Source organism: Aulostomus chinensis, chromosome 22 (genome assembly GCF_037954235.1).
Source record: "Aulostomus chinensis isolate RoL2024-O1b breed Wild chromosome 22, RoL_Achi_v1.0, whole genome shotgun sequence".
NCBI classification, from domain to species: Eukaryota; Metazoa; Chordata; class Actinopteri; order Syngnathiformes; family Aulostomidae; genus Aulostomus; species Aulostomus chinensis.
The window spans coordinates 3295744-3311712 of record NC_141341.1 but is presented as its reverse complement, the minus strand read 5'-3'; the positions used below and the strand labels follow the sequence as shown (position 1 = coordinate 3311712).

General features: G+C 45.6%; 1 protein-coding gene across 1 annotated transcript; it reads right to left on the bottom strand.

Annotated features, from left to right (window-relative positions):
- Nucleotides 1-9924: 9924 nt before the first annotated feature.
- gdf6b (growth differentiation factor 6b) lies at nucleotides 9925-15104 on the bottom strand. Its single transcript, XM_086192805.1, has 2 exons — nucleotides 14707-15104; nucleotides 9925-14476 (listed from the first exon to the last, which is right to left on the bottom strand). Exons 1-2 carry the CDS (start codon nucleotides 15044-15046, stop codon nucleotides 13584-13586), a joined length of 1233 nt encoding a protein of 410 aa, XP_086048931.1. The 5' UTR covers nucleotides 15047-15104; the 3' UTR covers nucleotides 9925-13583.
- Nucleotides 15105-15969: the final 865 nt, after the last annotated feature.

Below are 15969 nucleotides of genomic sequence, written 5' to 3'. Positions count from 1 at the left end.
GCCTACGGTCAATTTAGAGTCTGGATTAACCTGGTCCCCTCTTGATGTCTTTGGACTGTGGAGGAAGCTGGAGTACCAGAGAGAACCCAGCAGGAACAGGGAGAACATGGAGACTCTACCCAGAAAGACCCCGTGCTCCAGCCGGGGCTCCACCCACAACCTTCTTGCTGGGGGCCACAGTGAGGACCACTGCTCCACCGTGCTGCCCCACATGGAACCCCTAAGATCTAAAACCACCGTGAGAAATTAGAAACCGATCAGAAATGCGTTCTTGTTGCATTTTGAGCACCCAAACCCCGATGTGTTCTCCCGTTGTATGAAATGTCTCCAGGCAACAAGCTGTAGCGTTGACATGAGTAGCATGGATGCAGCCGTGAGTGCAGTTGTCACACACACAGTCAATAAGAACGGGAGAGGAGTTTCTCTGCAGGAAAGACTTTTTCGCCATTTTCACCATTTGGCGTGGTAATGGTGTCACATGGTTTGTTCCGTTGATCTGATTGGCTGAGGGTGCTTGTCCGTCAGGGCAAGGGCTCCACCCTCTCATGGTTATTCCAGATGAAGCTGCAGAGCTCCACGTTGGACCCCTAGGATCTAGATCTGATCTGAAACAGCTGGAAGGCCCAACTGCAGTCACGGGTTACCATGGTGATGCTAACTGCTTCGTTTACCCCGAACGAGACACAGATCGGACTGAGAGACGCGTCTTGAACTCCGTAACTGTTGAGGAGGAGATGAGAGGCTCTGTCGGCCACAGCGAGGGAACTGATAATCCCTCATCTCAAAAATGCGGGAAGTACAGCACAAACGTTTTAGTTAACTTCCTGTTGTAGAGTTTGACATTTTACAATCCCGTGTAAAAAGCCTACAGCACACATAAGAACCTTTAAGGTGAAACTGAAAAATGTCTGCCCCTGTTCTGTTCAGCATCTGGTTGCCTTCCCATCAACATTCCCTCCACATTTGCCTCCTCTTTGTTTTCACTGCTACATTTTTTTTTCCAGGGGAGATAAAACCCAGATCCCACAGTTTATACAAAGTACAATGCTCCTCTATTACATCAATGACATTTAAGATATTTCCTCTTAAAGTTACCACGCATTTCCTCAAACTGCTTATAGGCCATAATTGGAAACAGACAGCTTGTGTACCTCTGGGTCACAGTAGCCTGAAATATGTTCAATTTTGTTTTAATTTTCAGGAATTAGGGGCATTTTCAGACTTTAATAAAAGCACTGTTTTATTTTTGGACTGCTCTCAGAAGTAAAAAAACAAAACAAAACAACAACATGAATTACATCAGTTTGTGAAATGCTGGCTGGAGGGATCTCTCAATCAGACATCTAAACCAAATGTTTGTGTTTATGTTCCCTGCATGGGAAAGTGCCCCCGCTGCCGGCTCTGAGTGAGCGTTCTCCCCGAATAAATGCATGAATTTATGGCCGTCTGTGTGTGTGTGTGTGTGTGTGTGTGTGTGTGTGTGTGTGTGTGTGTGTGTGTGGCACAGCAGCGGGGCTTTTCCTTCTTGTCAATGGAAAACATTAGTGTCATGCCCCCACAAACCCACCCGACACCCCCCCAGACGCTCTCCCCCTTGTTTAATTCAGTCCATCAACACTTCCTCCATCAGCCTGTTAGTGTCACACTGCATTTCCTCTCTGGCCTCAACCAGGCCGACTCACCGCAATCGGCTCGGTTTTGGGTTTCCCCCCAAACGGCAAAGGGCTTCAAAGTCAATAACAGCTTTTTTGATTTTTATTGACCCAAAGACTAAGTTCCCCCCTCTACCCAAACACCGCTCGCCCCCACATTTCTTTAAGGGGAATAAATTACAGTAAGAAGGGCGATTGTGCTGGGGAAAGTGTTGTCTTTCTGATTTTTAATGAGGCGCTCCAAAAATGTTCAGCGCTCAACACTTCAAAGGGTTTAAGTTTTATAAATGTTTCAGATTTGTTGCTTTTATTTATTTTATTTTTTTTAACCAATCAAAGGCATTTCTTCAGGTTTCACCAACTTCATTTCTAAAAGTTCTTTCTTGACCCTGAATGTAGCGATTGCCAAAATTCAGCGTGAAATACGATCATAGTTCGACTCCAAAAGTTGAAAGTCAGCTCTGGTTTAGGGTTTCATTTTGATGACACAGCAATTTCAGGTGTGATTTTTAACTCAAAACCTCACCCAGAAAGTGTGTTTTCCAATGTCTTGAGCTCAGGAGGACATTTTTTTCCAAGCTGCGTCACTTATCTGAGACTCCCGAATGCAGAAGGAGCCAGTCACGTATGCTCAGCTTGAAGCTAGCCGTGCTTTACAAACAAACAAAAACCCCTGAAGTTAGCCAAACCAGAGGGGTTGTTTTCTTGCTCTCTGAGAACACAGCTGGGAGAAAAGAAAACGCCACGTGACGCAGGTGAAAGTTTGTAAGTGGACGTTTGAGGACAGTTTAGTTTGTGTTTGTAGTTGCTGCCAGAGTGGCTATTAGCTTCCAGCTAAATATACAAGACTAGTGAGCTCAAGACATTAATTGCCTCAAGTTTGCTGTGATAAATATGTTTTTAGAAATATCCTGGAGACCAAGGGGTGGGAATTATGACGCGAATGGCAGGCAGGATGCAGAAGTGACATCAGCCACATTAGCAAAGTGGTTTGCTCCTTTGTCTTTGACTTTTAGCTCCAAAAAAAAGAAGAAAGAAACACCTCTCAGTGCTCTCATCCATCTTCAATCTTGAGAATGTAAACAGTTTTCCATTCGTTATCAAACTTTCTACTTTTACTCCCTGCTCCTTGAATGTTTCTGTTACTTTTGATGCACGACAGGCAAATATCAACGTAAGAGGCGATGTCGCGACGTCGCGTCGTGTCACCGGAGGAGTAACGGCACTGACATCAGTGACAACATGGATGAAGGTGAAGGGGCTTCCGCTGCGGATGGGGAGGAATAAAAGACTCAGCGAGGTTGAATGAGTACTTGGATACAAGCCTTTTTAAAATAAGTATTTGTATTTCAAACTCAGTACTACATGTGTGTTCTTCCGGCACCTGCGTGCACGTATTTGTCACGGAGACAGAGAAAAAAAAAAATTGAGCCGCAACCTGTGGGTCATTTCGTACGGCAGGCCATTGGGAAAACTCTGGACGGCCAAAGCGGGTCCATCCTGACAGATAAGAGTCGCAATCAGCTGATAAACAAATGTTTCCAGGACTGAAGCAGCTGATGGCTGGCGTTTATCCGGCTGGACAACCTCAACGTGTCTTTGTCCTGGGATTAAACCCGTTAGGAAAACGTAGTCGCGCTTCAGTCTTCGCTGAAACAGAATCAAATTTTAACCCCCGCAGTGACGGGCGTGGACGTGGAGACCCATCTCGTCTTGGTCAGATTAAACTGTAATCCCCGACTGGAGTTTTACCGCAGAAGAAGAGGTTGTTTTGTTTTTTTGTTTTTTGTAAGGAGCAGGTTTGTCTCTCTGCGGGTGGACAGGTAGAGAAAGAGCAGACAATCTGTAGGTAATCAACCGCCCAATGACTGCCTCTGATCTTTGCGGGGAAATCGACTCACTAATGGCTCGCCTTGTGTCCTGTGTCATTTCCTTTTGATGTGATCAGGCAGTGATGATCAGCGATCCGGCTGCGAGTAGTAAAGAGCTCTCAGCAGGCACTTTTAATTACCGGGGGGACTGATTTAGGCAGCGGAGCCCACCTCGTCTGGTTTTTATTTCCAACTGCAGACTGACTGTAAAACAACACTACCAGCGCTGTCACCCAAAACCAAAGCTGCTCATGTACAAAAGCAGCCCGGGCCCTGATTATCATTCTGCGCCGGGCTTGTGAGCGACAGTTGCTCTGTTTTTACTTACAACCGCCCCCCAACACTCCCACCTCTTCTCTCTCTCCCTCTCTCTCTCTCTCTCCTTTAAGTATCTTTCTGCACACATAAAAACGGATGTCAAGTGCACACGCAACTTGCTCTATCTCAGACAAATCAGAGCCAGGTGCGTCCGTATGAGAGAGTTCATATTAGAGAGATATTGCAAACATCTGCGTGTTCTGCGTGTCCTCATCATTTAGATCCCTGTGTGACAGTAAAAGGCTGCGGAGAGGAGAAGAAGAAGAAGAAGAAGAAGAAGAAGAACCAGAGGAGGGAGGAGAGGAAGAGAGCACCCGCTAAAAAGTTACTCTGCCCGGTTTGTTCTGCTGCCAAAAAGGCCTGACTGATGGGGCTCTGCTGCACACACACACACACACACACACACACACACACACACACACACACACACACTAACCAACCAAAGTTGGACATTTTTGAACGCCAATAGTCTCCCACAGTGAAACACACTGGAGACATTGCAGGATTCCTAAAACGCATGTGTTGCTGGTAGGACGTAATTCACGGGTACACAACCAGGTAGACTGACCTCAAGTCTCTAGGAACCAAACAGTGCCACACGCGATGATCACGTTTCAAGTCTGGAATTTTTCCACCCACCGACCGGCGTCACCACCGTCGCAGCTAAGAACTTCCCCGGAAGGCTTCAGTGTTTCAGTCAGGTTCACCCCATCAAGGCACCTTCCCCTCTTTCATTTTCAGACGCTCCTTTCTTTCTTTGCGCCTTTCCTTCGTTGCAGGTCGGGGACTGGTTACCTGCACGCACATTTCTTGAGTCAAAAGAACGAACATTTGTTTTCATTTGAATGTGGGGGGGGGGGGGAGAAATACATGGCATTCCTAGAATGTAGGTGGATATTCCAGGTGTTTCCCCCCCTCACTGGAAATGTTTACGAACCCTTTGGACCACGTCTCCCTCGCCAGCACAGGTACACCAGTTGGAAAGCACAAACATCACAAAAGTATGGTGGAGTTGAACCCCTGCTTCCTTTTTTCGGCCCGCCCCCCTTCCTTCTTCTTCCTTGTCTCCCTTATTCTCACTTTCCTCCATTCATCACCTCCCTTTCTCGATCTCCCTACAATCTCACATTTTCTCTTCTCCTTCCATTTTTTTCCCTCTTCATTCTCCATCTTCTCATTTCTCTCCTTGTCACTCCGTCACCCGTTGCCTCCTCTCCTTCTCCCCCCTGTTTTTTTCATCTTTTCCTTTTCTCCACTATACGTGTTTTTGCCGTTCTTATCGTTCTCTGTCATTGTTTATCTTTTCCTCCTGGACACACACTCTTCCTCCTCCCCTCAGGCGTATCACCGAGAGAAAAGGAGTCATATAAGGACTTTTCAAATCTCTATAAAACTTTACCATTATGAGATGTTGTGGATAAAGTGAGTCTTTAATATGTCCAAAAAAAAAAGAAAAAAAAAAAGATCTGCACCCTCTTCCCACTCATAAAACCTTCACCCGAGGCCACAAACGGCAAGAGAGCAGAAAGATCAAGTATGGGAAGGCAACCGGAGGATCTTGTTCAAAGTGCAGAAACATAACATGTGTATCCAGTACATGGAGAGAGAGGGAGAGGGAGAGGGAGAGGGAGAGGGAGAGCGAGGGAGAGGGAGAGGGAGAGGCTTCAGCTCAGGTCAATAAGGGACAGAATAAGACACGTATCCGATTTTCTGTTAGTACAGAGATGTGTACCGTAGAGGACGTCCTGCCACTGGTACCACAAGTACTACCAGTAAAACTTCCTGCTTAAAATACAAAAAGTATCTCTCAAAATTGAAAGACGGGTCCAAACACACATCTTTTTTTTTCTGATAGATGATGAAATTTATCGATAAGGTATTAATCGAACAAAAAAGAACCACACTTACTGAACAAAGAAAGAGAGAAATACGGAGCCCTGAAGGGACGCAGAGAGAGGAACTGATCCTTAAATTTCTTTAAAGGGTGTTCAGCTTCCTGCCTGGATGGAATCATTTCAACATTTATCAACACGTTGTAGCTTGTAGCCTCACGTTCACTCAGGTAAGCAAGTTACATCTCGTGGGCTCAAAACACCGTCTCTCCCCGAGAGACTGCTTCTCTCTGTGTGGCCGCTCCAGGGTTCCGTAGCTGAAGAGGGAATTTTGCCTGCCACCAGACGGCTGAGATGTTTTTGAACCCGGGCTGCGAATTGTGATAAAACCACCGCAAACGCACTCCCAGGTGTTTCCGTGACCGCGCGTCTGGTCCTCTCACTCTTGTCGTCTGTATTTTAGCCTGGGACGGGGGGTCAGCCTCCGACCCTCGGCCTGCAGAGTCCATGCTTGGCGTTGAGCTGCGTCTTGTGTCAAAGACCCCCCCCCCCCCCCCCCAAAAAAAAAATCAAGTGCGTCAACATGTCTGCGTGAGAGTGAACCGCAATGCAGCACTGAAGAAGCTAAATGGAATTCAGCCACCATTTAATTTATTATTTATACAGGTTTTTTTTTGTTCTCTCCCGACATGACACATTAAAGAGCTAATAACTGGCCGTGTTTGCAGTTTATAGTGAAATTCTGGAAAAGTTCAATGTATTTCACAGATGTTACAAATATTAAAATTGCCGTGAAGGCTGACACTAGCTTTTTTTTTTTTATTTTTTTTTTTTTAGCAGTGGCATCGACGGACAGCGGCGTCCCACATCTGTAACGTCTAGCAGAAAAAACCTCCCAGCTGATATACATTACAACGCATTAAAGACAGAACCAGCTGCAAGAAATTTCGTGGAAAACTTTTACTTGCTTCGCGTGTTAAGATTTGAGAAAGGGAACATCTTCTCAGGAACTGAAACTGAAGAGGATGCGTGAGGAGGTGCGGGGACGGCGTCATTTGAGAGCAACTTGACCATGACGTCGTTATCAGGGACTCGTGAGGTTTATTGAGATTTGCGGGGGGAAAAAAAGTCCAAACTAGAATTCGTGCCTGGCGTTTTGCTGTTGACACGTGTTATCAAATCCAGAGAAGAACTCCATGTTGCTCTGGGCGAATTCACACTCTGAGACTTCCGAGTGACGTTCAAGGAGGCGGGACAAGAGAACGCTACCACGACAACCTCCATCCCGTCCTTCACGTATTCAAGATCCAGGTACCATGAAGCCTTTCCTTTAGTCTCTGGTGAAAAATGATAATATTATTTTAGTTTAAATTAATACACTAACATGTTGCGGGCAGCCATCAATCCCCTTCTCATGCCAGATTTCTTCAAGATAAAATAAAATAAGAGCACCAAGTCACACAAACGGACCCTGTCCCGGTGGGTTTGATGTGAACTGGAGGTTCACTGCTTCTGCTACTATTCATGTTTCTTTCTCATCTTTGGGAAAAGCAGACACACTACCAAGCTAATCAGTTAAATGGTTCTGGGTTTTTTTCTTCCGTCTTGAAAAGAACCGAGAAAATAAGCAACAATCTGGTGGTTTTTGGGGGACAAAACTCTCCGAAAGGCATTTTTAGACGCCGTAATTGTGATATCAGGGGCGATGACATGTCCTATAGTCTCAGGTTTACTTTGCTTTGAGCGGATTTAAATGCTGTCGTTTGAATGCTGTTGTCTATAAACCCGGCCTGATGTCCTGACATCTTTGAACCCGCTGCCATCTGACTCCTCCGAGAGGATTTCCCCTCTAAAGCCTCTAACAGGCTGCGTTTACCAGAGCAAACACAGAGGTCAAGATGATAGGACAACACTTTTGACTTAAAGCAAACAAGCGAGACACGCGTTGGAATTAAATCCAGCCACGACTCCAGGAGAGAGTCTCTTTGCGTTGCTCTGACTGTCTGAGACTTTATGCTGTGTATAATTATATGCTCCAGGAAATATCTTATTCCAGATCTCTGTCAAAGTCTTTATCCCTTCTTCGCTCTCTTTTCTTTCTCGACCGCTCTGCGAACATGTGTGAAACATTTAACATCATAGGAGAACTCAGTGAGAAAACTGAAAAACACCAGCTTCCAGTTATGCCCCCCCCCCCCACACACACACACCCCTACACCCCCCCACTCTGATAACAAAAGCTGAATCCTGCACTCGATTTACACCCTGCTTTGTTGCCCCAGCAAATATTTTGCTCCATCTCACAGCAAATCTGCCAGAGTGCAGAAACGCCTCCGTACGCCGCTATAGAGACGCCGCATTCCAGCCTTTTGTCCTTCGCTGGCTGTTCAGAGCAGCTGCTTGAACGCCAACGCCCCTATTTTATATCTCACCTTGTTGTTTGGCCGGTGACAGCGAGACCCTCCGAGAGCATCACACACATTCCTGCCCCTCTCTTGATTGCCACCCTTTTCTAAGAAGTCGTGTACGTTGTTTAATGTCCACAGACCCCAGAGACAATAGGCCACTTGACCTTTAACCCCTGTGAGGAAAAGGCAGCCTCAATCTGATGTAGAGATTCTCCTCTGCTATTGTCTGAGAGGTAGGGGACCCAATGTGGCTCTGGACTAAAAAGGGGGTCGGGTGGGGGGGGGTCAGTCATTGCATCTGCCCACCAATTTGTTTGTCCCATATTAGCCCCCCGACACACACACACAGCCCACCCATGGACGATGGCACTCTTTCCACTTGTGTGCTGACCCTCCTCTCACCCTGGAAACTGTCACTCAGCCTGCTCATCATCTCTTTGACATCGGAGAGGAAAACCAGCACGTTCCTGAACGCTGGTTTCTACTGATCAGGCGCTCCTTCTCACTGCGCTGGCGCGTTAAGCGGCTGGAGGGATGGAGTATCATCTAATGCAGGGCTAGCACTCACCAAAAAAAGGGGGGGGGGGGTTTCAGTGTCTTTTGATCCTTATTCTGTTCTAAATTTGATTAGTGGTCTGCTCTGTATTCTGGTCTGTGCGCAAACATCCAAACTATCTCATATAAAACACGACTGTCAGGTTTGAAGATCCCACAGGAGCCTGCGAGAGACTTGGCGGAGCAGCAGACGCGCAAGAGCTGACGCGGACGTTAAATGGTGGCGGCGTTGCGTTAATATCAGTGACGGCAGCAGTGGCCCAGCGACGCTGCAGGCAAGCGTTATCAGTGGTGGAGAGAGGTTTTACTGAAGACCTGCTCTTAAGTACAAAGGGCCTCATTAGCTCCCATGTCATGTGACCTGGGGACTCCAAATTAGTGTCAGATACTGAAATGAAAACTTAGGACTCATCGTGTTTTATTGCATTTGATTGTTCATATTTTTATGAATTAAAAAAAAAAAACAACATTATTTTTTCAGATGTAAAATGTGTTATTGACTCCAAACAAATCTGCTTTTTATTTTTGCAATACCTTCAGTGTCAGGTTCAGGTTCAGGTTTATTGACTCTGGACCACAACTGTGGTGTGGAGTACAAAATAACAATATAACAAGAATACATTTACTTCTAGACAGTTGGATCAGGGTACATTATACATACACAGCTGTCGATACATCGTGCATCACTACATACGCGCATAATCTGCTTCAGTGATACATAAACATACCTGTACGCATCCACGTCATGTGACCCAGGGACTCTAAATTGTTCCAGCTATGAATACAAGACTGAAAATACAGGACACGCCACGTTTTTAGTGCAGTTTATTGCAGTCCTATGTATTTATATCAATATCTAAGTGTGAAATTCATTTTTTTATATACTACAAAATCCATATATTTTTTCAATCCTTCTGCGTCATGTGACCTAGCGACGCCACATGGGGGAATGAAGAATGAGAAATAAACCAAAACGTTGTTGAAGACACTTTTAATCGGCCTGGTATCTTACAGTCACATACATTTTTATAAGAATAGATTCCTTTGGTTCGGTTAAACAATTTTAAAGATTTGTTTTACGCTGTAAAAACGTGATTTCTTCATTTTGATAATGTGACAAATTACAAAAATATTCAGGAGGGTTGATGGAGGAAAGATCAAGTAGAAGTAGAAACAGGATTGATCCTGTTGTCTTTTATGACATCAATCAGTAGAATATATATATATATATATATATATATATATATATATATATATATATATATATATATATTAGATTCCAGTAAATAATATGAAGCAAAAGAGGCTAAAATATGTTACTTATATTTCAAACAGCTGTATAGCCTAAATTCACCCCACACAGATTTCAAAGAGGTGACTTCTTATTTCCTATTTATATACATAGAATTGATAAAATATTTCACAGTCTTTTGCATTTTCCTCCCCACAACTTTACCCATATATGACGGTCCAGACTATAGCCTGGACTTTAATGGGACGTGGCGGAAAAATGCAATAACTTACTCATCGAACATAAATTATTATTTCCATATCAAATATTTACACATGGTACCTTTAAACATCAGTGCATAACAGACACAGATAAATGTACGTCTCCCCGTCCAGCACAAAGTAAACTAGGGTGGTTTTGTTGGAAATGTACCGGTGGATTCATCTAAAACACAAGCTTCACATTCTCTCCAGCACTCGAGTACATTCCCTGAGTCATAGGCCGCGTCAGGTGCTGCTTCCTCACTGTCGCTAGCTCATCATTTTGGGGGGGGGTCATTCAGTAAACAGAGGAAAACAACAATAAATTAGTTCAGTCCAGTTGTTAAACATCTTTCATAAGAAACTTGGGATGAATTTAAGCGTGCGTCTGTTCTGAGACACACAGACCGACCTCACATAGAACACAGGACATGCTCAACTAACAAATGATGCCAATGTAAATAAATCAGGCTTCATTTTCATGGTGTGTGTGTGTGTGTGTGTGTGTGTGTGTGTGTGTGTGGTTTTGACAATGTCACGTGAAAGGAAATAGTAAAAAAAAAACACACACCTTATGGGTAGATTGGGGTGGTGGTTGGTACCAGAAACACCCCATTTTCCAGCAAGAGATGGATGTTTGAGTCCTCAACTCACCGACCGTGTTCATGTGCCTAAGTGTAACACTTCCTGTTCGGAATCATTAAACATGACTTTCAAAGAGAGAATGTCATTTCAAGAAGCTTCTATCAGCTAATAAAGTTTTCCAAACCCAAACACACACATATATATAAAAGAAAAAGAGAATCCTAAAAGAGAAGAATAAGTGAGCATTGATGGACTCACGGTTCCCCCGATTGTTCCACATCCTAAAATATCCATACTTTAGGATTCTGTAGATTTTTATGGGATGCATCAACAAGACAACAGAAGTTGAAATCTCATCCCACCAATAACAGAAGACACCTGAAGCTAGTTGTAGTCCGCAAAATGTAGTTCAATAGCATAGCTTAGCATAGCTAGCATTAGCTTTGCACCTCTAACAATTGTCGTTTAAGTGGTGTTCATTTGTGAAAATCATCTTGCTGAACAAGAAATCGATGCAAGAGTCCAAAACTGAATGGTAAACAATCCCACTGAATTTTGGCTGAGGGGAACTGCGGCGATGCTTACTTCCTTCTTGGCCTCCGAAATAACGCCGCGCACGGTTTTACGTCGCTGAGCTGAGAGGGAAATTTCGGTTGAATTAAGACAACACAACAATGGGGGTTTCTAAGACGTCAGTTTGATTCAGTTCTCCGGGAAGGTGTTGGTGCCAGGAGCCGCTTCCTGATAAGGACAGTAACAGACAAGTGGCTTAAAACCTATCAAACAGACTCAGATCAGATTGGGAGACGCCACATTTGTCAAGGTTAGATTTGTATTTTCTGTCGTGCATTATGGGTTATTTTTATGAGGAGATAGTAAACTGAAGTCTGAACTCCTGGCTGCAGCTCATCTTACAATGCCTTGTGTTCAGGGGGGAGCTGCACTTCTTCTCCAATCAAACAGACGTCAAAGGTTTTCTTCCATCAAATAAAGACAATTTAAGAGGATTCACGAGCTCCTCTGATCTTCTACTTTGATGTTGCAGGCTGTGATCCTCCTCTGTGAGCACACTCATCTCCAAATACTGGTTCAGCCCATCGACTCTTGAGTTGCATCCAGGATTTCACGGGCATTCGTTATTCCTTTGTAATTCTGAGCGCTCAGATTTCAACGCAGCTTCTCGCCGAATTCCACTTTGAATATTTGAGTGGCGACTGTTGAAATTCTGCTCAAAAGTCTGAATGAAATGAAATGTAAATCAAGTTTCCGTGTGAGATCTTTGGGGGTTTGGAATGTTAAAATGCAAATGTTCAAATCGATGCTTCCTTTTTTTCTTTTTTTTTTTACTAGACAGAAAGACGGATCTGCAAAAACTCAAGGCCATCAGATCTGAACAGTGGATCAAGCAGTAAGCTCAGTCGTGTCCCAAAGTCTGGAAATGTTTGGTAAATGTGGTACAAGTCTATTTATTTTTTTGCCAAAAGCAAATTCCTTTTCCTCTAATAGATGATTTCATGTTTCCCATTTAAGTAACAACTTCAGCATTTTCTGAATTAATCTAATTTGCTTTCTTTCCAAGAGTTAGATGAGCTGATTGATCCCAGACGCTCATTTCAGTTCAGTGGAAACAGGAACACGGCGAGGATGACTCTTCCCAAATGTAACCAAATCCGCTCTTCGGCTCCTTCGCTAATTCACGTGTTTAATTTCATCGCTTCAATCTGAATCAAACTTGATTCGGAGAAGTGGCAACTTGTGGTTCTGCCAGGGTTCATGTGGGGGACTGTAAGTTTATTGTGCTACCTGCAGACTGAGCCAGGTTAGCTGCTTACCCTTAGCTGCTTTATGCTAAGCTACGCTAATCTGTTGTGCATAAACAGGGGAATTCTATCGACCTTTAGTCCAACTCTTGGCAATGAGGTGTAACATTTCCCAAAATGATGCGCTAGTGTTTGAAATCTTTAGTTGTTTGTGGGGACGTAGACGAGATCGTATGAGAGTTGTTGGTTGGTTTTTTTTAATCACATATTCATGAACTGAGAGGCCAGATGGACTTCATTAAAGCCACACTTCATCCAGAAATTGTACTCTGCCTTTCAGGAACTCACAAAGGTTTGTCTTGACCTCACAAAGAAAATGTTCCCCTCCTTTCCTCACTTCTTTGTAACTCCAGAGCGCAGGAAGAACGCAGCCACCTATATTTAGCTTAGAGGACTCACGACAGCAAAAACTGTCCCAAAAAAATACCAGTTGACAAACTCTCCTGTGCATCGTCCACGTCCTCTTCATCGCGCGGCGCGGTACGGGTCCGCCAACAAGCGAGTGCAACCAGCTGGTGGATTCAGTCGAACCAACTCGCTTGTGCCCACTCTCAACAGCTCTGGACAGGAAATGATGTCGTTAGTCTTTCGCTTAAAAAAAATGTTTGTGGCTCACTGAGCACTGATGAAACAGGACAATGTGTTTGAGAGTTTGTAAGTGCACGGTTTTGTTTGGGGTTTTTTTTGGCAGCTCTGTTGATGTTGCCATTTGCTTCAAGCTTCACCGGCATGGCTGGCTCTTCCAGCGTTCTGGAGTCACAAAGAGGTGATGTAGGGGGGACGAACCGTTTCAAGAGTTTAAGACACCTATTTGCGAGTCCTTGAAATACACTTTTGGACAGAAGAATTGCTTTAAGACAAGAACCACTAGAGCAAACAAAAAAAAAAACCAACATGTATGAGGTATTAATCATGTGACCTTGTTGGGTGCACGGCTGTGAAATTCATCACTGTGTGTTTTAAAAAAATCTCCATCTTCTCTTCATGTGGCGCCTCGCTCAGAAACCGCGGAGCCTGATGAGCACAACGCAGGTCAAAGTGAACCCAGCTACTACCTGCAGCCGCAGGACTCCACCACCATGTCCTCGTACTGTTTATAGACCACGTTGTTTCCTGAGTCGATGTAGAGGATGCTGATGGGGCTGAGTTTGGACGGGGCGCAGCAGCTGGGTGGCATGTTGCTGGGGTTCATTGAATTCATCAGAGTCTGGATGATGGCGTGGTTGGTGGGCTCCAAGTGGGACCTCAGAGGGAAGTCACACACGCCCTCGCAGTGGTACGCCTCATAATCCAGCGGGGCGATGATCCAGTCGTCCCAGCCCAGATCCCTGAAATTTACATGCAGAGGCTTCTTGCTGCACCTGGATTTGGACTTCTTGCCGTGCCGTTTTCCGTGACGGGTTTTGGATGCAGCCGTCCTCCTTCTCCGACTGGCTTTGGTGCCAGGGCCTCTCTCTTTAGCTTCTCTCCCAAGGCCCAGTAATGCCCTCCCCTCCCTCCTCTCGCTGAAGAGGGTCTGCCTCCTCTTGGACCTGGTGAAGACCACAAGGATGGCTTTCTTCTGCTGGGGTCTTGCATGCCGGTGCAAGCCCAGAAGGTGCAGGTCCACCTCCCTCTCTGGGTTGTCCAGCATGGCCATCAGCTCCAGACAGAAAAGCTTCCCCTGGCTCTGCTGCTGCCACTCTTTGAATATTTCCCACACGTCTAACACCTCCCACTTCGGCCTGTGGGAATCCTGCAGGTCCAGCGTCTTGGAGTCGAGCAGCTGCTGGTCGTGGCACGAGAGGAGCTGGACGTCCACGGGCTCTGTTTCTGATATCCTGAAATTCCCAGACACTTTGGTGTATATCCTGAGCTCGGCTCCCAGCACCTCTGCTTTTTCGGAAAGGGTTGAGACATCGAACAGATATTGCTGTCTCCTCAGAGGGGAGAGTGGGAGGTCATCTGTGGAACACATTAAAACAGCGGCGTCAGATGAAGATGATGTACATAACACAGAGAGGTGGAATCTGACAAAGAATCCCACTGTTGTCTGCACCGATTTAACCTTGGTGACAAAATACGAGTCTCTCTCTCTCTCTCTCTCTCTCTCTCTCACACACACACACACACACACACACACACGCACACACACGCACACACACACACACACACACACACACACACACACATACCTTGTCCACTGTCCACAAAACTTGCAATGGTGTTTGCCGCCTTTGAGGAGCGAAAAAAGCTGGCGTTGAGTCCCAGTTTCTCTGCCGTGGAGAAAGTTTTGTAGATGGACAGCATGTAGTCGTGGGGCTCAATTAACTCTTTAGATGCCGCTTTCGTGCTCCTGTCAACTGAAGGCGGCGGCGAGTAAAACTCCTTGAAATACCTCGAGGCTTCTTGCCCATCAAACTGCCTGGCCAACTTGCTGCTCTTGGCGGGTAAAATAACGAGAGCCGGGAGGCAGGGGGCTTCCCACGCAAGCACAAGCGCCCCACAGAGAAGCGTGAGGTGACACACGTCCATCCTGGTCCTCTATCAGCGCCGGAGCCTGAGCTTGAGGCCGGGGGACCAACGCCGGAGCGGAACGCTGCATCCACACTGCAGCAAAGTGCGCACAGCTCCGGAGGACAGGCGGTGCAAAGATTTAAGAAAAGGGGGGCGAGAACACGCCCACAGTGTAGGTCTGTTATCGCCGCTGCTAAATAGGAGGCTCAAATTAAGGCTGTAAAAGTAATTGTTCCTCTGTCACCCCCAACCCCCCACGGAGCAGATGTTGGAGCGGATTTTCTCCACAAACTTCATCTCACCAAACCCTCTGACCGCCTCCTGAGTGGGACTTCCTCTGTGCAGGAGCAACGTTTTTCTTCCTCTTGTTTATTTATTTATTTTTTATAACTTTTTTTCTCAGTCGAAGCAGGACTGGAGGTGAAAGCCTGCCCCTGAACTCGGAGCGATGTTTTACCGCGGACACTCCTGCCCTCTAGTGACGCGTTCAAACAGCCGCCTGGCCGAAACGTCATCAGCGTCATTCAGCACCATGGACAGAGAGTAGTTTGTCAAATTGAGGACGACATCCCCGACGTGGATGAATTACCGGCTGTTTCTAAATGATACGTTCCTGTTCTCTGTCTCCGTGTTGCAGAAACAAAGTCATTCCTGCCGTCCATGAATGACCAGAGGCAGAAAACGAATCCCGAACCAGAGTTTTCCTCTTCCGTCAAAACCTCGGATCGTGAACGCCAACTGATGTTGCTGGTATAAACCACTAGGGGGCAGCAGGTCAACACCAATCTCATTTCCTCAGAGCTCTGCAAGAAGAGAAATTGATGAGTCTCCCCTCGAGGTTTCTGTCTCCTGTTAAAAGTTGTTGTTGTTTTGTTTTTTTTGGGAGGGGGGGGGGGTCCTCACCACCATCAGGTTGGATCTTGTAGTTTTTGAAGTCAAAT